The 25,838-nt window shown below is 41.0% G+C and overlaps 1 protein-coding gene across 6 annotated transcripts; it reads right to left on the reverse strand.

Moving 5' to 3' along the window:
* Positions 1-692: 692 nt before the first annotated feature.
* Positions 693-21,986, reverse strand: LOC128748860 (HMG box transcription factor BBX). 6 transcript variants are annotated; one of them, XM_053847890.1, is made up of 16 exons: positions 21,854-21,973; positions 17,345-17,436; positions 14,573-14,744; positions 12,762-13,010; positions 11,462-11,666; positions 11,323-11,390; positions 11,183-11,257; positions 10,138-10,206; positions 9,961-10,020; positions 8,486-9,269; positions 7,732-7,864; positions 6,529-6,677; positions 6,323-6,403; positions 5,466-5,663; positions 5,192-5,396; positions 693-5,095 (listed from the first exon to the last, which is right to left on the reverse strand). In XM_053847890.1, the coding sequence occupies exons 3-16, from the start codon at positions 14,729-14,731 to the stop codon at positions 5,017-5,019; spliced, it is 2,514 nt and encodes an 837-aa protein (XP_053703865.1). In that variant the 5' UTR covers positions 14,732-14,744; positions 17,345-17,436; positions 21,854-21,973; the 3' UTR covers positions 693-5,016. The 6 variants fall into 6 exon arrangements, with proteins under 6 accessions (XP_053703865.1, XP_053703866.1, XP_053703864.1 ...); XM_053847891.1 differs by lacking the exon at positions 21,854-21,973 and adding an exon at positions 20,696-20,763; XM_053847889.1 differs by lacking the exon at positions 21,854-21,973 and adding an exon at positions 18,481-18,618.
* Between the last annotated feature and the right edge of the window lie 3,852 nt (positions 21,987-25,838).

Consider the following 25,838-nt stretch of genomic DNA (forward strand, 5'->3'; position numbering starts at 1 on the left):
AACCGGAAGTCGATTCCCCGTCACACGATTTATTACGTCATATTAACTTGACTGAAGTGTCGTATTGTTTACACAAATGACGACTAAAACATTCATTGAAGACGGGAAAAGATATATTACATATACTGACGGCTGTCGTAACTCGGGACAGGTTTGGGAGGGAATCGACCAAATGATGGAAACATCTGCATTTACTCACGAAATTGTGTCACAAATATAAGATGTTATTGAAACCGGAAATAGTACATGCATAAAGAATGGCATTTATATTCAAGTATCGAGACGAGTGTTTGTTTAAGCGGATGCAAAATATAAAGATTCTTGATAAAGGTCTTTACTTGCATGTACTGTACCCCAATCTAGTTACCAATCCTGCGTAGGGGTGCACATTTATGTTACAGTGCATTTGCCATTAAAAAGGAACAGGAGACACTGTTCTGGATAAGAGGTCAATTTCCGTAACTCAACTCGAGTATTCCTGTTCTGGTTCGGTGTTAGGGATCTACCACCTCGATCAGAGCACAAGGAGCGATGTATGAACTACAGGCTTCTCCAGGCATTTCCCATCCGGTGATCCGGCAGGAATTCACCCTCCTTCTACAGCCAATTTCTCCATGATGTCATGTCCCACATCCATGATCGGCATGCACCGAGTAAAAAAAATAAAAAAAGACCATGAAACACACTGGTAATAGACGTCATTTTAATAGGTGTTCAACAAGTTATAGTCGTGTCAGCAGAAAGTGTAAAAGGAACAGTTGCATCAGCAAACAGTGTCATGACATACGAGTTGTGTGGTGATGGGCAGGGTAAGGCAAGGCTGCATTTTACAACAAGTGGAGAACATGAAAAACATCTCTCAGAGGAAAAGCAAACACGAGAATTAAAGAGAGTGAGATTTACATCACCACTTCTTTACCAGAGCAAGAAAACCGGATCTACATTCCAATAAAGGGATGGTGATCTTGAGTATACATGTTCATCTATAATGGATGCATATTCACGTTACTTCATTGACTAAACCTAGAGAAAATAAACAGTAATAATAATAATAACAATAAATGTCCATGTTGTCTAAATAGACGTTCACTTGTACTGCAATAGGAAAAGGAAATTGCAGGGTTAGCTATCGCACTCCAAAATTCAAGAGTCTCTCGGCCATCAGTCAAACATGAAGTGGTGAAGTTCAACATCCACACACTCGATGAGTTCCCAGCCTGGTTGTAGGAAGTGTGGGCTGTTACTAGGAACAGTATACCATCATAGCATACGGAGTACAATCAAGACTGAGTTAGAAAAATACAGGTACAAAATGATTACATTCAAGAAGACAGTACTAGCACAAAAGGGTTTTAGTCTTTATAGAGGATCTTCAAACCTTATCGAAGCATTTTCTACATAGAAAAAGTGAGACTGGGAAACTGACATATTATGGCTGTTCTTATCTATATCTGTGTGCATTTACGGAACTCTGAAACAAAGGTAATTATTATTATTCAAATGCATACTAGAGATTTGTTTCAAAAACCATGAGTATTTTGGTTTGGGTCATAAGGTGCACATACTGTGTATTAAAAGAGGCATTGAGCGGCACTGTTTTGTTGTACATTATTCAAACTATGGGTTCAAATAGCGGGCAAATCCCACGGAAGATGAATTGTGCTGACTTTTTTTTACCTGAAGACTTACACACCTAATAAATGCAGTGCAGCAGTTATGATCATTTTCTCCAAAAATAACACATTAATTGAACAAAAAAAAGAAATTTAATTTAAGCTTTTCACTTTATTTTCTTTGGCAAACGTCAATATGCCGGTTTGTTATGATACATTTTAAACTTTTATTCAGGGGAAGACGCTGTCTTTGAGGAAGAACGATACAGCTCCCTTATTGGAACTCAAAATTAAGATCCATAAATATTATATATTATAAGAATAAAGCATGTTGTGCTTTAATATCTGTTCTATTCATTTGTTAGATTTTAAAGGACACATTTAAAGTAGATTTGTACTGGGTTCTTTGCACACACAGCCCAACTTTCAGTGGATTCAAGAATGCAAATATCACATTTCTCTAACTTAGCGTAAAAAGCATCTAAACCAAAGTGACACATATCTAGCAACTCGCAGTATAGAATGTGATTCAACAGTCTTGGGATCTTGGGAAGAGTCACGTCAAGGAATTAAAGTTCTCACAATCCAAAAAAAAAGGACCACACAAGTCGGGTTCACAGAAGCTGAGGGTGAAGGAGGCGTGGGTATTGCTGGAGAGTGTCTGCCTCTCAGAGGAACTCTTTCTAACTTCTGGGAAGACAACCGAGCCTGAATAGAGTCAAAGCCGACGCACACAGATGGAATGATTCCGACCAACAAAGAAGTCAAAAGAAGAACAAAACATCTTAACATTTCAATAAAACATTGAAGACAAGTGACCTAAATTCATAATTTTTGCAATAAAATCTCAAAAGGCGGAGAGCGCTAACAGCGGGACACTAAATGCCTTGTTTCCATTCACTCAGAGGTTCACCGGCAAAGCCTGGTCGAGTTAATTCACTTTGCATACATTTTACTTTAATCTTCTCATTTTATGAGACAAAATAAAATAAAAATCAATAAACTCCTGATATATTTGTTTGGACATTTTTGCTTCCTCATGTGTCTTTAGCCACGAATTGAGGAGATCGAAGACACTTTTGAACGACCTTTGTGTGTGTGTGTGTGTGTGTTTGTGTGAACAGTGTCAAGAGCAGGCAAATTTCTTACTGATGGATGAAAGCTACAACTTAATGCCGTGTTCACATTAAATACATCAGCTGCACCACAACCAGAAAAGGATTTGCACATGAGGAATAAACTCTTCTAGCTGCTATGCAAACTATAGGAAGATCAAGTATTGACAACAAACTGCATTTCACTCCAGGTTATTGGCAAGTCACTGCAGTCGCCGGGCAGGAAGTTCGACACAAACCAACCTGTGCATCTAGCAACAAATAAATGTCATTAAGTTATTACCCAAAGAGTGAATGGGAAGAAAATCCCCACTGTGGCCAAAGGCTGCTTCACACTGATGAAGAAAGGGGTATTTTAAAACTGTTTTTCACTATATAAGTCCATAAAAATATACAAAGATGACATCTACTTCATAACAGTAAAAGCCAGGAGCTGGTGGAATTGTCAGCCAAGCCTAGCTGGATTCCAGAATTCCAGACTGATAAATCATCAGTCATCTACAGTTTAAGATGTAGCAGTAGGATACTCAGCCAATCCCAGCTTTCCATGACACAGAGGACATTCTGGACAGGTCCTTCACAGGGCACAGAGAAAGAGACTCGTGCCGGATCTCTTTACCAAAACACAGTCACCAAGATGTTGCTATTTAAATCAGACATGCTGGAGGTACCAACAAGAGCCGTCATGATCGGATCAATACGGTTCGAATTGAATGAATTTAAAAGGCACATTTTTAAGATTTGACTCTCACAGGGAGCGTCACATCCGTTAGGGCCACATCCAACAGACCCAAGTGAGTATCTTTGAGGCCTATTGCTGGGAACTGAACTCTAGTCAACATTGCTAAAGTGAATTTCTAAGTCAGAATCTAAGACGGAAGGCGGGGAGCAAGAATGTGAGGGGTTGCTTTGGATAAGGGGGCGTGAAAGCAACTGCCTCATAGCATGAAAGCTGCACACCATTATCGGTAATTACCAGCAGCTAGTGCGATGGGAGGCGCAGAAGAGAGAACAACAGCGGGATGAAAGAGTCGTCACCTAGAGGGTGAAGGAGGGCAATCTAGCATCACCAGGCCCTACAGCAAGTATATACATATATAACATTTTGATGGGCTAGTGACTAGCAAATACATATACTGTGTATCTATCTATCCATCTATAGATGGACAGATATATATATTGGTGACTGTTTAAGTGATTGTCTTTGATCCCTGCAAAGCCACCTTTCCAGGGTGACCACCACTTCTAACCTGACAGCTGGGTTTGGCTCCAAGCTCCATGTGAACAACAATGTTCACCCTCAGCTAGCTTGTAAACCAGAACTATTTCTGGAGTTCATGACATCATGACGTGATTTCATCCTGTAAGCCAGCATTGCCTTGCCCACCTACGTTTTATCTTCCTGCCCATGTCCGAATTAATCTGTGTGAAAACAACCTATAAACGCTCGTGTCGACTGCAGGACTGTGATGGCGTGCACTGAACAAGAGGTTGGTCGTGACATGGGGGGAGGGTTAAGGCTATACTGGAATCACTTTCACACAAGAAGCCGTTTTTACAATGAGCCACGGAGCGTTCAGGGACACTGTAAAGCTACTAATAAAGTATTAACAGGACAGACAAGTGCCCTTGACTCTAGTCATCTACTCCAACACATTCAGTCTAATGTTAGTACTCAACGCTACTACATTTTGTTTGACAGCAAGTCCAGGACATGACTGCCAAATATCGTGGTCTCTTCATAGTTTCAGTACACCTGGTTAGTGTACATTGGCCCACAAGGAGCAAAAATAACTATCCATCAGAACATTTACCCTGGTTCAAGTCATTTTGGGTTGAAGCTGGAGGGAGTGGTAGGCAACACAGAGGTATTCTAGCAGAGGTGGGTGCTCTTTCAGGAGGCCAGTGTGAGGTAAGAAGCTGTAGAAAACTAACGCAGTGTTGATTCTTATCTCTACGTAACGATGCAAGACTAGCCTTTCAAAATGTTCGCGATCGGACATAAAACACATGACAATCATCTTCATCAGGGTGCACTGGCAGAGAGACGGGTTCCTCCGCCGTGCATCTAAAAGGGAGAGAGCAGTTCCAGAAAGGCATCCTGCCTAAATCCGAAGGAAGGCTTTTGGGGGAACACTGAGATACTGTGGCGCAGGAGAGGAGAAGGTCTCTTGATGAACCACCTCACCACACACGGGGATGGATTCCTGATCAGAGTGGTGTTCAGAGCTCCGCTGTCTGTGTGTGTCTGTGTGTGTGTAGTGGTTTTTCTGGCACCAGCAACAGCCTTACTGATCAGCACAAGAGATGAGGACTGGAGTTTGGGCCAGATCTTTTGTCTGACTCTCAGCCAAGCCCCTCTGGCCCCTGCGACGGAAGCAGTGACCACCAACTTAATACACTTAAAAGAACAATGGGCAAACAAGATAAATGTGATCAAATAAAAGTGAAGACGGTGTTTACCTGTGAGCGTTCTCCATGGCAGCAACCTCAGCTAGAGCAGTCAAGCTGAAGAAAGCAGGCAGCTCCTCTGGCACCTCACACTTATCTCCCTCCTCCTCCTCTTCTTCTTCTTTCGAACCACCATAGCACCCTTTGTCATTGCATAAGTTAGGTTGTAATAATGGCTTCTTCTCCTGTTCCTGGTTCAGGTCCCTCATTTTTTCTTCTGTGGAACACAGGAAACCAAGATGTCCACATCAACTCTGAAGAACCCCCTCGTGCACTGCACACTCACCCTCTGCTGGAGACACACTGCCATCTGCTGTCCGCACCAAGTGTGTGATCTTAGTCCTCCTGGCCTTCCTCTTCTGGCTGCCCACTAGCATCTCCATGCTAGTGGTGCCCGGGACATCTGGGCACGTTGTGGTTATTGGGGCACATGATTTGGCTTTTGATGCTGACACCAACATTGGGAAATCTCCCTGACCCCCGCCTGTGAGGGAAAATGGCTGGTTAGATGGCCGCCCTAGGATGAAATCACTGCCTCGGATGAAACACTGTAGTCGGTACACTCTAGTGCTGCAGGACACTGTTGTCACGCTGTTATTTTGCAGCTTGCTGCTTTTGTGCTGCTTGATCTCCATTATTGTGTTCAGCTCATCTGTTGTTGCTCTGCTGTTTACTGTCTGTGTGGTCATTACCTGCTATTGCTGCTGTACAAGTGTTGTCCTGACCCACATCATGCTGTGAAACTGCTGTGCAGTGTAGTGTCCAAGTACAGTCTTTAATGATGCACCAGGTTTGCAGGAGACGTGCGACTGTATTTCACTATGTTTGTGATATATATATATACACTATACACTGTACTATATATGTACTATACTAAGATAACAAATATCATGCTGCAGATCACAATATATTGTGAATTATTATCTAGTTGTGCTGATTGTGCTGAAGTTTTGGTTGGTTTGATGTGTTGCTTTAGAATTCATATAAATGCTCTACACTTTTGTTGTATTGCCCTTCTTGTGATGATGTTGATGTATCTGCACACCATTGTTGTTCTGTTACATTCTACTGGAAAAGCTGGCCACCTCTCAGTGACTGTTAATGCAAAACATTATCACGTGAGTCAGACAGCCTTTTCCTTACATGATTTCTTCTTTGCCTGTTTGTGCTTCCTAACAATCTTGTGGAATGAAGCCTTTTTCTGTGATGGAGATGGCGATGATACTGCAAAAAATAAAGGAAAGAAAACATGGAAATGCTATGTTATGGAGAGAATACTGGACATCGAAGTGCATGAATGAGGTGATGAGACACACAGTTTCTTCAGGCCAGTAACAGTGCAGACTCACCTTTTGTTTTGGGACCATCCTCCTGGCTGGAAGTCCCATCAGTCTTCCTCTTTCTGGAGACGACAGGCCCCTTCTTGTCAAATGTAATGGGGCTGTACTGTGGCAGGCTGTTGAACTTCTTCTCAAACTCCTCCTCCAGTTTTCCGAGGCTGATGGAGAGGATATTTGAGTTCTTAGGGCTCAGACTGCATAAATAATCAATGAATAAAACAGTGCTGGATGACTGCTTTTGTTTGAGGACACTGGCTTAATCCTTTCAATACAAATAAGTAAAATATATTTGTTTGATTAGACTTCAACAGCTTTGTTCTTTATTTGCATTTCTGTCTCACGATTTTGATCCTTAGGGGATTAATAATGTTAAAATTTAACAGAAAAATAAAATTTAATTTGAATTATTAAAATGATATCAACACGTAGCTGCTTATGTTCCACCTGAAAATTAAGACATGCTGCCATCCGTCCATATTGTAGTGTAACCTTTTGGAAATTTTCTTTTTTGGAAAGTTTTTTTTCAAGCAATTCCTTGTTCCTGAAAAAAGATGGATCGCTTCTAAAAAATTATATGCAGACAGGTATGGACCTTCAAAATGACGATTCACTACTTAGAGAATTTGTTTTTGTCAAAGCTCATTGAATAGTAAAATGATGAAAAATAAATAATAAAGAAAATATAAATAGCAAATGGAACAACGGGCAAACCACTTAATGTTTTGAGGCCACGCACTACAGAGATTAAGGAATAACAACAACAACAACAAAAATCATACATCATGAGATGGCCTGGCAACAAAAACTAAAAATTGAAAACAAAAGATAAATGTGCCTGACCTTTTCTGTAAAAAAAAATCATATGCGATTTTCCTCATAAAACTTATTGCACTGATCTACACTGATGTGAACATATCTAGTTAAGCTTCATCTGAACCGTTGTCTGACAACCAACCAAGTGACTTTTATACATTGCTAGACATAAAGGAGGAAATGTGCTGCAGAGCATGGTAACATGGATGACGCCCATTTTCTAATATCATGAAATCGATTTGGTCACGATTGACGCCATCTTTCCCAAGTTAATAACAAACTCCCTCCCCCTCCCTCAACTCTTGTTTGACTGACACTACTGTTTGTGTTCGGGGGCGGGGCGTAGCTGCCGCCTGCACAACAGGTGAGAAAGAGAGCATGTGATAAATTTGCACTCACCCCTGTGAAGACTCATCTTTGGACTTGGACTTCTTTAGCTTCTTGGGGTTGTTAGGTCCCATCTGAGAGAAGGTCCAGCTGTCATCACTCCAGTTTGCATCATTATCAGAACCACGGAAGGCGCCTCTTTTCCCTGTAAAGACAAAATAGACAGTTCATGTCATGACCTTACTTTCTATTTAGGGGATCAATAAAGTCCTATTTATCTATTTGGTTGAATGTACATTAAATTTAATAACCCCAAGAGTAACTGTAGCTAACTAACCACAGTGGAACAGGCTGTAATATGTGGGAGCAAAGCAAATAGATGATCATTTATGTTCCACCACTTCCCTAAACATGAACATAGCAGGTTGGCCCTTATCACAACTACGAGGTGCAATAACACTTGTTCAGACTTTTCTCCCCATTTTATAAAATTTCATGACAACATGTAAGAAAATTTAAGACACTTTTTCATTCTGTATTTTCTACCTGTATTTTTCCTCCTGACATTATTGGTGGATATGATCCTGACATTGTCTAGCAAATCTAATTACTTCTCTCTTTTGATGTCTGAGCTACAGTGCTGATGTGTTCCTAGCTTACAACACGTACTCAGCCACACAAGCACAGCATCGTAGATAAACACATCACGAATTGAACAAGGCTGCCAGAAACTCTCCATTGAAATCAATGCTCAATGATTGGCAGGTGACAAAGTTGAAAGTCTACATCACACGTTGTACTTAAGTCAGAGCAGGAGGGGAAATACCTCGGTCAATATTGGCTCTGAGTGAAGTCAGCATCCCTTCAGACACCAGGGTCTTGTACAAAGCCCCTTTGCAGCTCCGCTCAGATTTCCTGGATGCTCGACTCTCCACTTGGCTTTCCAATTCACTTGGCTTCTCCTTCTCTTTGTCCTCATCCCTCTGAGGTGATGAGGAGCTCCAGGTGACATTGTCGGCCTCTGTCACGCTGCCCTCCACGTCCATGCTTGTGACAGCTGTTACTTCTGGTTCTGTCTTGGGGCAGCTGGCAGCCATGTCCACATCAGACACGGGGAGCTGCTCACACTTCTCACTGAGGTCGTCCGATTTTTCCTTGACAGAAAGTTTGACTTTAGGCTTCACTTTCTTTTTCACAGAAGGGTTTCCAGTGCCTTGACTGCTGTGGATTGTCTTCGGCAGCTTCTCCTCTGGATGCTTCCATGCTCCTTTGGCCACTGCCTCGATGGTGCTGAAGATGCTGTCCACACTGGACTCAGCAAGCTCACACTCGCTCACCTTCTGTGCTGGACATGGGAGTTCGGTTGGCTCCTTCTTCTTGGTCTTCTTTCTGACACATGCATTTTGGCTGTTGGGAGGTGGGGCAGAGGTGTGTGCGGAGGTAGAAGAGGGAAGCGAAGGTGCAAGTGCTAAAGTGTGTGTGGAAAAAGGAATCGTGTCCACCGCTGCCTTCTTCTCCTGGGTCTCAGCGTGGATTGAAGTTTGCAGCCGCACGGCTGAAGCTGGACTCTCCATGGATTCTATTTTCACCGCTTCAGACGCCAAACACATCTGGACGCACACACACGCATAGATTAGAAAAGGAGATTTTAAAGAGGGTCCAACAATTTATAACTTGAAAAAAAGCAATTTGTAACAAAATGGGAAGCTGTCATCCTAAACAACAACGTGATCTGTGGTTTAGTTGAGGCCTGAAATGTTACTGTTCCTGTAGCAGTTCTGCATAAAAAGTATTTGGTATGAATGTTTTACGACAAAAGAGAAACTTCATCTGGTGTGAAACTTGCGTCAAACTGTGAATGTAAAACATGCTTGTTATTGTTAATAATTTCTACCTACATATTAGTATTATAATTTCCTTCTCTCTATATATTAATACATACATTACTTATAACTATGAAGCTTTTTCATATTCCCTGTCTCATTGTCTTTGTCATATCTCATGCTCACTGATTTTTTTTTATATAAAATGATAACGTAAAAGCATATTGCCTTTAAAATAATTTTCCCATAGTAATTTTTACACACATTTACATCGACAATCTCAAAATTATAATCAAATTTGCATGCAGTTTTATCAAGTTTTCCCATATTGTGTCTATTATTTATTTACAATAATAACTAATTCAATTAACTACTATGTGATGCTTCTTCCCTTTATTTTGAATGTTTGATTGTCCAGGGCTACTCTACACACATCAGTGTGTTTCCTCACTAAAGATCTGCAAAATCTCAGTCTCACCTCTGCGAGCTGGAAGAGGGCAGACTGTCCACATGGTTTCCCCTCAAGTGCCTCAGAAGCCTGTGGACACACAAGAGGAGCTTCTGTTACTCAAAGAATAGTGATCACATCCTTACTTCAATCATTTGTCTAGTTTGTTTTAGTGTTTAGCTTTTGTTCAGTGTAAACAATCCATACCTCAGTGAGTGCAGGGACCCTGCTTTCAGTGATGTCAGGCACTCGGTTAGGTATAGTACCAGACAACATCTGGAACAAAGACAAAACAAATTTGTAAAAGTCATTCTAATCACATCTTAAAGTAACATGATACCAGTACAAAATGAATTCTACAAAATAACCTGCTATTCAGCACTGGGATTTGTTGTGTGTAATACATCCAAACATGCTTCTTCAGTGACCAGACATATGGCCACGTTCTTTCAGCAGAACATCACGCACTCCTCCTCCTCAAAAAAATGAGTTTGTCTGAATTGTCTGATAAAAGCTTTGTAGAGAGTATCTATTTTTTGCCACTTAAATCTGTGATATAAATTTAAGAAAAAATATATGATTTACGTGTTTTAGGTCCACACAGACGCAATTTTACAACAAACCCACACATGACTGAGCACCATATTTTGAGGGTTTTTTTTTACAATTTTACACAGCATTAAAGAACAACTTTAAGTCATGTGTTGTCACCTTGAACACCAGGACCATGTTTTTCCAGAGTGAAAGATCCATATTTGTGAATGCAACTATACGCACTTAGTCACAAAATAAGCATGAACACAGGTTTAGAGACAGGACATGGGAATTTTTGGATATAAACTTTCACAATTTTTTGGTGCCCTATTCTAATGAGAGTTGAGGCGATGCCAGACACTATTGATGACATGAAATGCTTTATCGTGCTGTTAATAAATGTTGAATAAACTATTTCAGAGTTGTCTTTTTTAGCTTTTAGTATACATATTAATCTCCCAGATGAAGACATTTCAATGAACTTTAACATTTCATTACATTAGGTGTGCATTGGTGTGTGATTTCTGGTACACAGCGAATGTTCCAAGCATTTATTCTGACCAAAGTAAACAAACCTTTGACCCCAACAATTGTCTGTCAGGTGCGTTCTAAAACTTAAAAAAAAAAATGAGTCAGGATGTCCCACTTAAAGCCACCCACTACCTTCTGACAGTGGTACTAGCAACTAGTTCTTCAGATTTGGGATTTGAGAACAAACCTCATCTTTATCATCTGGAAAGCAGTTGGCTTCACCAGTTGCGTCAGGTAAACTTGGTTTAGTGCTGGAAGGGATCTGTGGAGGAAAATGTATTTTAAACAGTTGTATTAAAGCCCCAGACTAAGAGGCGTGTGGCCTACCTCCTTGTTGGTGAGGGCATGCTCTCCTGCTAGCAATAGCATGCTCAGGCCCCCCATCTTCGTAGGATCTAAAATTGGATCATAGACATTACAGACAAAACCCAGCAAGTCAGAGAGCAGTTCATCTAAAGAGACATACCTGCCATGGCGAAGTTCAACTGTGGCCTGTTATCAGATTTGGGCATTTTTTTGGCAGTGGCGGTGTCCCTAGATGAGTTTGAGGAGAAAGACCAGAACTTTTTGCGTTGGTTGCTGACGGTTTGACATGAGGGGCTCTTGACTGGTTTGCTGGTGGTGGGACACCATTTGTAGCCAGGGTTTGCCTTCATGAAGGCATCTTTGTACTGGAACAAGAAGTTAATAGGTTACAAGATCAGATCCAGCTGGAATGCAAATGACTCAATGTTCAACAGCAAGCATGATCCTCTTCTTTTAATTTGCACCTTGTTTTAGATGCATTTAATGTGCAGTGTTCTGAAAAGTGTGACATGTATCAAGTGTGACATGTATCAACTATGTAACTGCTGAGAGAGAGAGAGTGAGTGAGTGAGTGAGCGAGAGAGAGGGAGAGATCCCAGAGTTCACCCGTCAGAGGGACATGATCACTGTGTGTAGCAGCTACAGTTGACTCTCAGCATAAAAGCAGTTTAAGTTTATTCACAGATAATGGACTAACGGCAATATTTGCGCTACAGAGGTGTGTGAGTGTGTCTTCGTGGGGACCTTTTGCTGGTCACCACAGGTCCATACCTTATTTGAGGATGAAAACTTCAAAATAACGGGGTCATTATAATTTGGTTTAAGTTTGGTTCGGAGTCATAGTTAAGCTTACTCATTTCTTTTGGATGGTTAGGTTTAGGGGGAGAGGCTAGGGAAAGCATTATGTCAATGAGAAACTTCATAATGTCCCCACAGGGATGGCAATACAAACGTGTCTGCGCGCCTGCGTGTGATGGTGCTTCAGAGAAATAAAATGACTTCAATGATTTAAAAATTTAGGAATAGAAACAGTTCCTACAGTGCTCAGTTGACATTATATTTGAATGTTTTTAGCTCAGAAATATTTTTCTCTTTTATTATTATTTTTCTTGTTTTATTGTACACATAACTTTTCACTTTCTTAACTTTTTTTAGGGCTGTCAGTAGATTACAATTTTTAACCTTGTTTAATTGCACTAAAGCAGTGTCAACTCACTTTCCTTTACTGTGACTGTAGAATAGACAAATAAAAGTGTGATTAATTTGCGATTAATCGCAAGTTAAACCTGCTCTATGATTAAACAAAACATTTCATTTTAATTTACTGACAGCCCTGCCTCTCTTTCTTACATTACACAAGTCACTTTTTAGGCTTTTTATGATGCAAGTGTGATGAGAGGCAGTCACAGGGAGCAGTCGCACTGGCATAATAATCTATTCACAGCAGGACTGGAACCCACCTCCTTTGCCATGTCAGTGTATTTCTGCTTCTCTTTGGGGTCCAGCACCGCCCACCAGTCGGCCAGGATCTTGGTGGCCCCGCGGTTGTCCAAGCGAGGGTGTTCTTGTCGCACCAGGGAGCGGTGTCGCTTGCAGAAGAGTAGGAAGGCATTCATTGGCCGACGGGCGCGCTGCTCGGTGGACTCCTCCTCGTCCACGGCGCTACTACACTGCACCTGTGACATCTGGTCCTGGTCACAGAAGAGCGGCTGCGGAGAGGGACAGTCACAAATGACAAGGTTTTCTACCTCTGAGAAGAAGCTAAGGTGGCTAAGATGCAGTCTTAAGTGGGGAGAATAACAACTGTTGCACAACCTTAACCACAAGGTGGTGCGTTTGTTTGGGAATGAAGTTTGCTCAATCACACATGAAAGCAAAGACTGACACGGGAGGGGACATCAGACATTGCTCAGCCTCCATCAATATATTCTATACATCAACAGCACGCGCAAGGAGTCACCACTGTCCCTGCACCATTTGCAGCAACACAAACTAATAATACAAAACGCTCAAAAAAGAAATGAACATGTGATTTTACTTAACTTGATGGCACTACAATTACTTGGTGTAGGAATAAAACTTAAAAACACACATTCCAAACATCCCAGTAAAACCTATGAGGGCAACAGCACAAGTTTAACTGTGAGTCTCGAGTGTATGACTAAGCTCCTATCTTTAAGGGATGCCGGGCCTATCTGATGATTCAGTGTGGGAAAGTGCCACTGTCACAGCTCACTGTTCTCTCACTTAGATGGGATCATATCTTTGTGAGGACCCCCTCCATGTTCATGAAGAGAAATGACAGGACAACAACAGACAGATGCACCCAGCTCTTGCCCATCAATATTGTTTGAATTTTTCCCTATTATACTATCATTTCAATCAGCCCTTAGTCTGATTCTACCAAGGTTTCTGCCACAAAGAAGGAGGACGCCTCCAACAGTTTGGTGGTCGCTGAGATTAATCGTAACAAACATTGTGATATTTTTAGATTTTTTTCCGCTATGATTACTACTACTATCCGGTTCACTCAAGTTGGAATTTTACAAGTATTTACTTATTTTGGTTATTTATTTAAGCACTTTTCAGTTTTGTTTTAACTTAATTTTTTGATGTTGTTTGCAGCAGGGGATAACTATTTTGTTCTGACTGTTGCGTGAACGTGTTCGTTTTTCTTCTTCTCTAACTGAATTGTCGTCAGCTGATTCAGTGTCCAAGAGTATCTACAAGCAGAAAAGCTACTACAGCACAGGAACTGCATGCAAACGTAAATATTTTCGAATGCTAGTAATTTCGTCACCGCAATACAGAAGAATGTCATTGCACATACAGTAAAAGCTCAAACTTCAGAGAAATATTGGTGGAGAATAGTAAAATTACAACCATATTCTTTTATATATATATATATATATATATATATATATATATATATATATATATATATATATATATATATATATATATATATATATATATTATTTTGCACTGATCCAGGTATGTTTTTTAAAGATAAGGAATAAAAATGCTTATGTTTTCCCCAACATCACAAATAGTCATAGTTAATGATTACAATTACATTTTTTAAATGTGATTATTTACAGTAAAAATTGACGTAATCTAGTCGTCACGGAGGACAAGAAAATAACAGATTGCCTTCTCAAGTTGACACTTTTTATAACTTTTTTATTTATTCATTTACTCAACACCATTTAGTCGATATTCTCAGCAAGTGATTTTTCCCTTGGAAACCCTCTTAAACAAGCCTACTTACTTTCTCCAGCTCATCTTCATCCTCTTCCTCTTCTTCTTCTGAGAAGTCCAGAGTCTTTTTGGAGAGAAGGGGGTGCCACTGTAGACATTTGCGCTTAGGGCGCTTGACAGCAACCTCCCCTGCGACAGGTGGTTCCTTGGCCCCTCCTCCACCTTTCATGGTACTATTGCACCTGAAACAACACAAGAGCCTGTCACAAAGTGCCACTGCGGCTGTAACACCACAGACCTTCACTGGTCAGCACGTGGATCTGGCCAAGATCTTGAAGCACAATGAATATGGATATGTAACATAATATACTTGAAGGTCTAAATACAAGAGTGATGAACAATTGAATATAATACGCTAAAGAACAGTCACTGAAAAAGTCAAAGATCATGTTGTTGATCAGAAAAAGGTGTCCAACCCCTTCATCTTCACAGTAGCTGTGATCAGCTCTTGTTTAACTACCAAATAAGCAAATAACACACCACATGCCAACAGAAATATAAGAGTCATTTTGAGTGTGTGGCACTAAGAATGTTCAAATTAATTGCAAACAAAAACTATTTTGTGCAACAATTGCAAAAGACAACGTATCAAAGCGATTGCACGTCAACGCTATTGAAGTGAACGAGATTTCTGGTGGAATTTTACCTGACAGGACTCAGTTTGTGTGTTGATAAGACAGAAAAGGAGTCTAGCATAAACACCCATTTTACTTTCATTAATTTTAGTTGGACGAGATGGAATTATTTAACTCATATTGCAACTTCGATGAGTTTAGCTCTATTTTAAGCATCAGAGAGCAACTAGAATGCAAATGAGCTTACGTTGGTTGCAACCTGAAACGGTTTAATTTGTAGTTTGAGAATTCTGATGCTTGCTGTTGAAAAACCAACATGATGTTTTTGCCCAGTAAGAATATTATTTACAAGACGGTTTATGCTCTGAATGAGTGAGTTTGTTCTCTTTGTTGTCCGTGATCGCAATGCGCTGTTATTTGGAATAACTCTGAGGGTCAACCAAAAGTGTCTTCCAGACATGCTCCACAAGCAGCATGTCATGACGACTCCTTAGACAATAAAAAGCTGCTGCAAAAACGTGCATTTGTCCTGTCAACAAGATGCCACAGATGCCTGCAGCTGTGCGGCAGCGTGCCCTCGGCATGCAGGATGCTGGAATGTCACTAGGTGACCGCCATTCAACCAGCCACATGTATAAGGCCCGTGTGCTACCACCAGGACTCAAGAGCGCCACATCCAGATCCTGCACTCGTGTGATCGTCTGTGACCTGCCACACGCACAGCTGATGCAGTTGTTGGTTTGCACAACAGGCATATTTTTGCAGTCAGAAACGACCGCATAGTGTTTTGAGTGACAATTGGGTGTGACCCCTGTTTCACTGTGTATTTGGTCTTTCTTGTCTCAAGACAACTAAGATACAACAGATTTAAGGATTCCCTAATAAAGATAAATCTCCCTGCCCATTACAAAACATTGCCATACTAGTAAATAAAAGTAATTTATGTCGCATCGCCATTCACTACACATGGCATCTTCACAAAGTAGTGAATCAAATTGTAAACTGCCTGACAAGCGGTGGCACAGTAGGAGAGTTTCTTCATCCGCTTCCCTACTCAGGATCAATTACTGAGCATGCTGTCCCGAAACCTCTGCTTACATTATAAGTATTACGGTGAATAGCAAACTTCCAGAGACCTGGCATTGCACTGTCGTCACTAACACGGTGTCATGGTTCTCCCCAGCACCTAAGGAGCATACATCCTGTGATTTTGACCGTGTAACGCTGGGATTTCACATCCTTACGTTCGGAAAATCCCAGCATAGGGGAGTTTTTTTCTTTTTTGTCAATATGTAGCGGAAAAAAGTTCATTATCATTTGCGCAGGACTCTGCCTTTTAAGGTCCTTCAAAGGACCTTATGGAGGACCATACACTGTTCTACACTGTAGTGTCCTTGGTGAATAAGGGAACTTCTCCTTTTCACTTCAGAAACTAGAATATGACGTCAATATTGGAGAGGAAAACCAGGGTCCGATCGCTCCCCTATGAGACCCTATAGTCAGACACTCACTACACCCAGCACCGGGAACATTTCAGAATCCATTAAGCCTTGTAATTACACAGGAAACCGTCACTAGACAGCGCACTGTTCCAATCTTTTACAATATGAAGAACATCTAACGCACACGTAGTAATTACTGGATCTAAGAATCATTTCACCGGGTGGACAAGGAGGTTTTCATCAGCGCCAGATCTGAGGTTTGTCTCAGTATTTATTTGTCATTTTGAAGTTTCATATTAAGACATCGTCAACATTTTTCGGGCAACCTAAAGTTAGTTTAATTTGCACGATCTTAGAGTAAAAGCAAATGTAATTCAGACCTCTCGTTTTGACATTTTGTAGCTTATACAGTAAATAATAGTGCATGTTGATAAATGCTACCGCACAAATACTCACCATTGACGTATAAAAGCAAAAATACAGCATCACTGGTGGTGTCAGTGAGCAGCTCATACAACTGCCGGCGCAAATAGAAGCTCAAAAAGAAGTCAGCGGCGATGGAAGAGGTCATACATTTGTGTGCATCCATGTTTCACTTTGACGTTCAGGCATTACTAGACGAGCATGTGCACCGTTTTATTCATGGCTTTGTCCATCTCCTACTGTGTCGCTGCTTGTGTTAAAGTCATTGGAGCGATCAATGATGGTCGTCCACACTGGTCGTGCATGTGTGTGTGGGTGTGGGTGTGGGGAACAGGTACTTACTGAGGAAACAAGTATGGAAATGCTGCACGGAGATGGAGATGAAATGCTGGATGATGAAGATGAATCTGCCACTGCCTTTGTCATGCAATGACCTATAAAATACAAGACAGTGCTCTCAGTCATCTCTGCGTTCACTGTCATGAGCTGCGCTGCGGGGAGAGAAGGAGGAAGAGTGACGGGGGATAACAGCTTGGTGATGGGACATTTTGTCTCATCTGATTTACTGATCACTTCCACGGTGCAGCCCATCCGCCCTTGTGGCCAAAACCAAAACACGTAGGCCAAAAACCTGGCTTGCAGGAGCTCTAGCATCCTGCAGGGTGACAGGAGCAGGTCTCGTCAAGCAGGTAAACCTCGGGATGTCTGATGACCCCAGCCTCCATTATGTCATGCACAACACCCAACCGACTGTGTCAACACACCGCACGCTAGTTTTCATCTCGACATGTCGATGAGGATTCTGACAAGAGAGAAAGGCAAACGAGAGTCCATCTTGCGTCGGGTTTAAAGCAGAAACCCCCACAAGTCCAGTCCGTACGGCGGTGGGATATCCACTCGCGTCAAACTCCGCAGTCGTCGAAGTGTGAGCTCAACACGCACAGTGGTTTATTAAAGTGGACATTTTCTGCGCGGACACACGCGCCCGTGGACGCTGTTTGCGGAGCGGTGGCTCCATTTCCTCGCACTGTTACTAGGAATAAAAGTAGCTAGTTAGCTTTAGCAGTCCGATTGCTAACTGGACGTGTCACGGTTCTAACGTGCGATGCAGCGTCGACAACATCGGGGATACAAGTCCTCGGAACACTCGGTTCGGACTCGAACATCGTCAGTAGAACGGATGCGGGTGGAATCGAGGAGGGGGACTCGAACGGCTGACTGACGAACAGTTGCTTTTATTTGACTCTTCACCTCGAAGTGAGGAAATATGTGGACAGTAGTGACAAGAACGGAGAGACTCGCAGCTCACTGACATGTCCGAGGTGACCGGGATGGACCGAACTCTGAGGTGGACTTCTCCCAGCAGCGATCGGAACACATTTATGAAGCGATTGACTGAGAAAACAGCGACCCGGTTTGGACGTATAAATCAATTAAACCCCGAGTTTCCCGTCGAGAGCGACAGTCAGTGAACATACCTCCAATGTCCCGTTCAAGTACCGCGCTGGGGGGGCTCTCATCGTCGGTACCGACTACCTTTTTAACTTATTGACACATCATAACAGTCCAGCACTGGCAGTGCTAGGCACAGCAGCGTAAAGTCCACGACAATATGCGCGCGCTCACCGGAAGTGGAACCTGCTTTACCAAAATAAGAGTCTGTACCACACCGGCACCTCCATTTTCAGTGCGTATGTACGCGTGGACTTTGAATAACTATTTCTCCGTGAGTCGACAATAAATATATGACGCTATCTAAACAAAGAAGATTCATACATACAGTATTAGATCAAGATATCACAATATACAGTTTCCGTTCAGAAATTATTATAGCAATACTTTTTAGATTGAAGTATGCAAACATTAGTTATTTTTTTCATTTTCTTTTTCGATACATTTACTATATGCACACTCTCTTTAGATAAAACAATATCATATTAGTATTAGTATATATTAGTCAGTAATAAATAATGAGTTATGTTCATGCCTGGGTAGCATGTGAATGAACTGAACTGTGAGATCACATTATACATTCAGGAAAACACCCTCAAATCCCAGGGTGCGGACAGGTCCCCAGTACCTCATAGAACAACCATGTACCCAATATATAACAATCATTTACCATACAATCATTTTTAGGACGATTAAAGAGGAGGCCAGACTTTCTGGGGAAATAAACAAAAACGCAGTGATCATTTAAAAACCTGGAAGCAAGGGACAGTCCTTCTATGAGACCACTAAAAACCAATAACCCTTGCTGCGTACTGGGTAACAAACAAAGTACTGATGACACCAGAACATTTAGAACTTGGCCACAAAGGTTTCCTAGCGCATCATGATCACTGATCACTGTGCACAACCTTTATTGACGTTCATTGTGTTTCCCCTAAAGTGGGACGCCAGGATCACTTGTTCTGGTCAATAAGTATATAAATGCTTTCACACACACAAAATAACATCCCAAAAACACAGTGTAAAACTGAAGTGGTACACCAAGACATCATTAGAGAAGCATTCTACCACTTTCGATAAAAGATTTACCTTCAATACTAGTGTCGTTGTGATGGATGTTGATAACAACTCAGACGTGCGGAACGGCAGACGTATGTCTAATACTTTCAAAGTATTAGACATACGTCTGCAAGACACAGATATTGATCAAGTAGTCTACATTATTCAAGGATGAAAAACAACAATTGAATAAACTTTAATTAATGTTCCACTTATTTTATACTGCAGAATACTTGGTGAACAACTGGAAAATCTATGTATCATATTTGATGCATCTTCTTGCAAGACTAAAATATTTTTTCATCAAAATTAGAATATATAATGACCCAAATATATGCTTATGCATCTCAACTAATTTGGGCTTGAGCTACTACTTAAGTAGACAGACAGACATCTGAGGGCAAAGCCCAAGTTTTCTGCTGAGTGACAGGTCTAGGATATGACAAATTAGATATGATATACATTAAGAAGAATTGAGCCACTTGGCAATGAGCATACTGGGGTTAAAGAACTTAAAGAAAATGAGCCTTTAGCAGTTCTATTTTTCATTCTGAAAACTCAACACATGTTAACATTGAACTGGAAACTGTGGCGCCTTGTACTAGACATCATTCCAAATTACAAGCACAGATGGAACGCAAATGTCATTCAACTGTTAGTGAAGAGATTGTCATTTGAGGATGTGTTGTTCCTAGGGGTGGGACTTCATTTTAAAAAATCATCTAATGAAATACAGGTTTTGAATCTGTACCCATAAGCTTCAACATCAGGGGGGGAGTGCTCAAGTGACGAGTGAACTCATGCATAAAGTACAGACAAACATCTTTTTGGGCCTATATCCCAGCTTTTTTTTTTTTAAACGTACATTCTCTGTCCTTCATCATGGCTGTTTTGCACTTGGAATTGATCCCCATTTGATGGAGTATGACTACATTTATACATTTCATTAGAAATATTTCCAATGCTAACGTAAACTACTGGTTGGTAACATTTTGATCGTGAGTGGAGCGCAACCCAACAGTTGAAGTTTTGTTCACAGCATCTACACTAACTGTTCTTGTGCTCTTTAAATGTGGTGAAACACAGAAGCAATAGATACAAACAGGGTCAAGAGTAGCCATGGTTCATTGATAAATCTGGGCAGTGAAGGCTGAAATTGAATTGTACGGATAAAAAGGACACCTGCCACAGCAGCCCGTCTTCTGAGTCTGTGATGATGTTACCAGGTTTTGCTTCACTTTGACGGGTACTGTCCACTGCAGTGTCAACAACAGCTGCAAAGAACAAACAGCAGAGCTGATCGAATACGAGTAAGTGTCCATTAAAATTGCCCTACTCAGTTGTGCAGTTTGACAGTGCCATTATGCAAAACATAAAACTTCTTTTGGGTCTTTGAGCATGTCTGTAAAAGACAAAACATTTATGATAATGGAGCATTTAATAAAACACTTGTCTGTTACTTTTCACCCCTGAATCTAATTTTCAGCAGCAGCTCATGGAAGTCAGTATTTCTGCAATTTTGAGGATCAAATTGGGGATTTGAGTTGAGGCAAAGTAAGAAGAGAGCCCGCCATTTAGCATGGTTAAGCTAAGAAGCAACACACTTCTTCAACACAGAAGGCTATGGACCTCAGCGGGGCGACATTTTGGTCCTGGTTGAGGACCATCATCTGACTGCAAAGATCGAGGACCGTCCATGCTGAAAAGCCGACCCGCGACAACTGTTGAAGCAGCAATTATCTGTCGTTAAATATTATAATTTTAGGTAAACGACTCTGGAACCGTTTCAACAGATGCTGTTTAATTGATCGATTTGACTAAAAAACCCATGGTAGTTGGTGAAACGTAAACCGGAAGTGACCGCGGCTACTGTGTGTACATTGACGAAGGTACCGAATCGCAACACTTCTCAAGATGATGAGTGTTAACGACGACTGGCAGGCAACACGGCGCCCAGCTTTCTCCAACGACACCCAGACACGGCCAGTCGCACATATTCTGTCACCAGAAAGCACTTTCGCTTTCTTTGAGGTGGGAGAGAATTCTCACATCAGCTAAATCCTCCCCTCCCCCGGTCTGCAAAGTGCTGTCCCTCCGACCTGCCCAGTTGTCGCGAACATCCACCCCGATTTAACTCCATCTCCACAGTGCGAGCTTGACAAAGGTCACACGGAACACGCAGACTTCACCCAAAACACTGATGGCGTTGCCCCACACGGCAAGAAATGAATCTATATCAGTTGAGTGGTGACTTAGTCGGAGCTTCCTGGAGCAGTCGCGTGATAACCGGGAGCATAAAACTGTCAAACGCACATTATAATGTACATACAAAGTACGCACCTTTCATCAGCAGCAGAGGCAACACGCACGATGAGCCCGAGCTTTTCTTTCAAGGGTTCCAACTGAAATAACACCGAGTTTCTTACTCTACTGTACACAGACGCTGCACCCGCCCCGCCATCCAATGCTGCTTCTGAGTGGACACTGGACTTGAGTGACAGCTCTAGGCGACCAATGGGTAGCGAGCTTCTATCCTCATGTTGTCAGAATCGTGTAACGTCCTCAGAATTACCGAGCAGCACACGTGTGACATATTTGGCTTCAACAATTCGGCATAGCGGTTGAGAAGAGATAGTTGCTAGTGAAGTGACTGACTGTGCTGTCCTGCCTCGCAAAATCCACCTTGATAACGCGGTTGTGTAACCGTGTTGGAGGGAGAAGTCGACTGACAATACCACAAACAGAATCGTCCAGAATGTAAAAAAAAAAAAAGGTTTGCTAAATGAAGATAACGTGACATCATTGAAGGGAAATATAGGTCATTGGTATCAAATGGCATCGCATGCATTCATGGTTTTTAAATAACATTAAGAGGAAAATATTGTTTTTAGATTAAAATGCATCACAAATTACAAATCATTAACTCACAGATAACGTTGCTGGGTAATGACAAGCACCTGATGAAATTAACTTTATGCGAGTAATGGGTTTATGTTTGCTTTATTACAACGCATATTCCCTTTATTATGCACTTGTGTGATTTAAACCAGGCAATTAAACCTATATTTGAATCTTGGGTATGGTTCACCTCTTTTTAATCTGTGAACATTGCCTCATTTATATCATTCAAATATGATGACAGTCAGATAAGAAATGGTTTTTTTTTCTTTTTGTCAAATTTATATCAAAGCAACAAAACCTGAGGCTCACGTGAGACCCTTCATATTCGCAGTATGACACATGAAACGAAAGTAAACTTTTTTAAAATGAACATCCTACTTGTCTTATTTATGTTCCCTTTAAGCAATGGTGAGGATCAATAGTAGGGTTTTCTGTTTTTTTATGTTGTTTGTTTTGTTTTCTAAGACTATAGTTGATGGTTAATGAGCCGATGTTGAATGACCGGCTCGTCCAGTCAGTTGCAGTTGAAGTGAACATGTTTAATTAAATTATGTACCTTTAAACAAAAACACAGTCGGGTATTTTACCAACAACGTTTCTTCTAAATACATAACCCTTTTTTGCCATTTTCCCACATATGTTGGACTCAGTGGACTAAAGAGTAGATTACAGCTCAATGGAACAGAATCGACACGGACTCTATGGTGGAATCAAACCCCTTAAACAAAATAAAAAAGGCACATAAAAGTTGAGGAAAAAGCAACATGTTCAATAAAACAAAAAGAATGCATTTTCCGCTTCATGAAAGGGCAGCAGCTCTGTGATTGTTGACTGCAGTTTCAGTTAATCAGACCAACACAGGAAGTGTGGAGGTGATGATGGGATTATACGGCTGGTCTATTACTCACCTTATTCACCTACAGACTTCTATTAACTAGATTACTCTCGGACTGCCGTCTCCACTCAAACGTCTCTCTTTGAAATTTGACTCATTTACAAGCATTCTTTCACAAATAAAGGTCGACAAATGTGTGGGTTTAAAATTGGTAACCTCTGTTTTAGATATTATTTTTTAAGTTTTGATGATATCTTCATCACACTCCGTTGAGAGCAGCTTGTGCTGTTGAAAGTAGTTGGTCTGATCCAAATACTTCACTATTTCCTATAGTTGTAAACAGGTTGTAATATCGTTTGATTAAATCTACTTGTTATTGGACTGGGACAAGTGACCCCAAACAGTCAGGAGTGAGCTGAAATTGTCTTTCTATTCAAATGTCCTTTGACCAAGTTCCATTTTCACTGTCCTGGACTGAACATGATGTGATCTTGATTTTGCTCTGTGTCTCTCTTTATTCTGAGCGACTTTGTGTTGCATTTGTGTTGGAATATGCTTTCTAGAATAATTGAATTTTTGTTATTACTATTTATTATTTCTGTTATTATTACTGCTGATGAAGATGTATGAAAGTGCAATGGAAGAGACTTTTGTTGTACATGTTTAGATTGTTTTTTTTTCAGAAAATATGGATAGCATGTTTTGGGTTAGTTTTATTTTGTCTAGTTGTTGAACATTTCTGCCATCTTGATTCCATTTAAATGTGTAAAATGCTAATAATGTTATATGATGACAAGTGCGGGCAGTGGATCTAAACTTGGCTAGCACATTAACAATAAAGTGAGTTGCCGAACAGCAAAATGTGTTGTCCAGGATGTAGGGCTTGAGGAGGTTAAGAATGGATGGAGCAGTTTAAGGTTTAGAACCTGCAATGGTCATTGGAGGGAAAGGACCAATGAGATGGAGGCAAGGAGGCGTGTGAGGTCAGGAAGTGGAATTACAGCGGGATGTGAGAGAGGGAGGTCACACAAAAGGAACCATGTTGTTGCATTAAAAATATGCAATAATATTTTCTGTATGAAAGAGACGGTTGGGCCGTACTGGGCCGACCACTCTGCGGGGTAACGGGTCTGGTCACCTGCTATCACAAGGCACATGTGCACGGAAAACCACTTTCACCAACCAAAAAAAACTTCATTACAGGTACTGTATATTGCAGGTCCGTGACTGTAACAATGAATCCATTATCAAGACACAAATGTGAGGCCTCCAAATTGGTCACTATATTTCATAAAGTGACGGCCATGTCCAGGGTCAGTGGTTGCCCTGGCCTCCTCCTTACGGACTCGTAACAGCCTCCCTTACAGTTGTATAGAAGTTTTAATCCCTATGAGCACCAGAGGAACTTATGCATGAACGAATGAATGGATTGATTTGAAAATGAATGGATGAGCATTTTAAAATAACATGCATAAAAAGGTACAAATAACAGTATACTACAGCAGTAAATTAGCCAGCAATTTAATTTTGTTGTAAAGAAAAAAAGTCACATTACACACACTAAAATAAAACCTTTTATTCATCATGCGGAAGAATGAGGGCAAACTAATCTTTTCGTTGCATTTCAAACCGTTTCCAAACTGTTGTCTAAACTAAATGCAAACACCCTGACGAAGCTCGGAAGTCAAAGGTCACCTGCCAACTTGTTGACGGAGGCGCTCTTGTGCAGTAGCGTATTGCCACCAGTAGATAGCAGCAAATTACATAAAGGCGGTGAGACGTGAAACTTAGACTTTCTTTATTGTCATTGCACAAAAACATATCACTATGTTATGTCAACGAAATTTCGGTCTGAGGCCTCCGGTTTCCAAAAACAAAACTATATGTCCAAAAATAAATAAATATTAGATAAATGCTAGTCCAGAAGACGTACAAATAAACAAATAAACAGTATTGCAGCCTGACATTCAGCAACCTGACAGCACCAGGAACAAAACTATTCCTGAATCTGGTGGTTCTGCATCGGATGCTACGGAACCATGTGCCAGATGGCTGGAGGGAGAACAGTGCATAGTGGGGATGAGTAGAGTCCGCGATGATCCTTTGTGCAAATAAACAATTGTAAATTGAAACAATTGTACAACCCAACATGTTTAATATTATAGTCCAGTCATTACAGACTAGTCAAGAAATAAATGCTTAACCAACAAAACAAAAGAAAACACAGCATCTCAAAGTATATAACAGAGTGCAAAAAAACTAATTGAGACCACATGAATGAAGAATATATTTTAATTTTACGTAACTAAAAATGCAAGGCAAAGGAGAAGAAAATCAACAATAAAATGTAAATTCTATTGTGAGGACAGAACTAAAACAGGTCAGTTTCATCCTCAAGAGTATAAGTCAACAAAAAAGATTGGACAGCATCTTTTGAGACTAAGCTTGGCAGCTAGGTTGCCACACTTCAAGAAAAACAAAGTAAATGCTTTGCAGAGATTTATCTGTAAATAACCACGAGACACATTTAAATGTAGATGATGAATAAACAAGTGAAGATGGAGGATGAGGGCGGCAGGAAAGGTGTGC

Source organism: Synchiropus splendidus, chromosome 17 (assembly GCF_027744825.2).
Source record: "Synchiropus splendidus isolate RoL2022-P1 chromosome 17, RoL_Sspl_1.0, whole genome shotgun sequence".
Lineage (NCBI taxonomy): Eukaryota > Metazoa > Chordata > Actinopteri > Syngnathiformes > Callionymidae > Synchiropus > Synchiropus splendidus.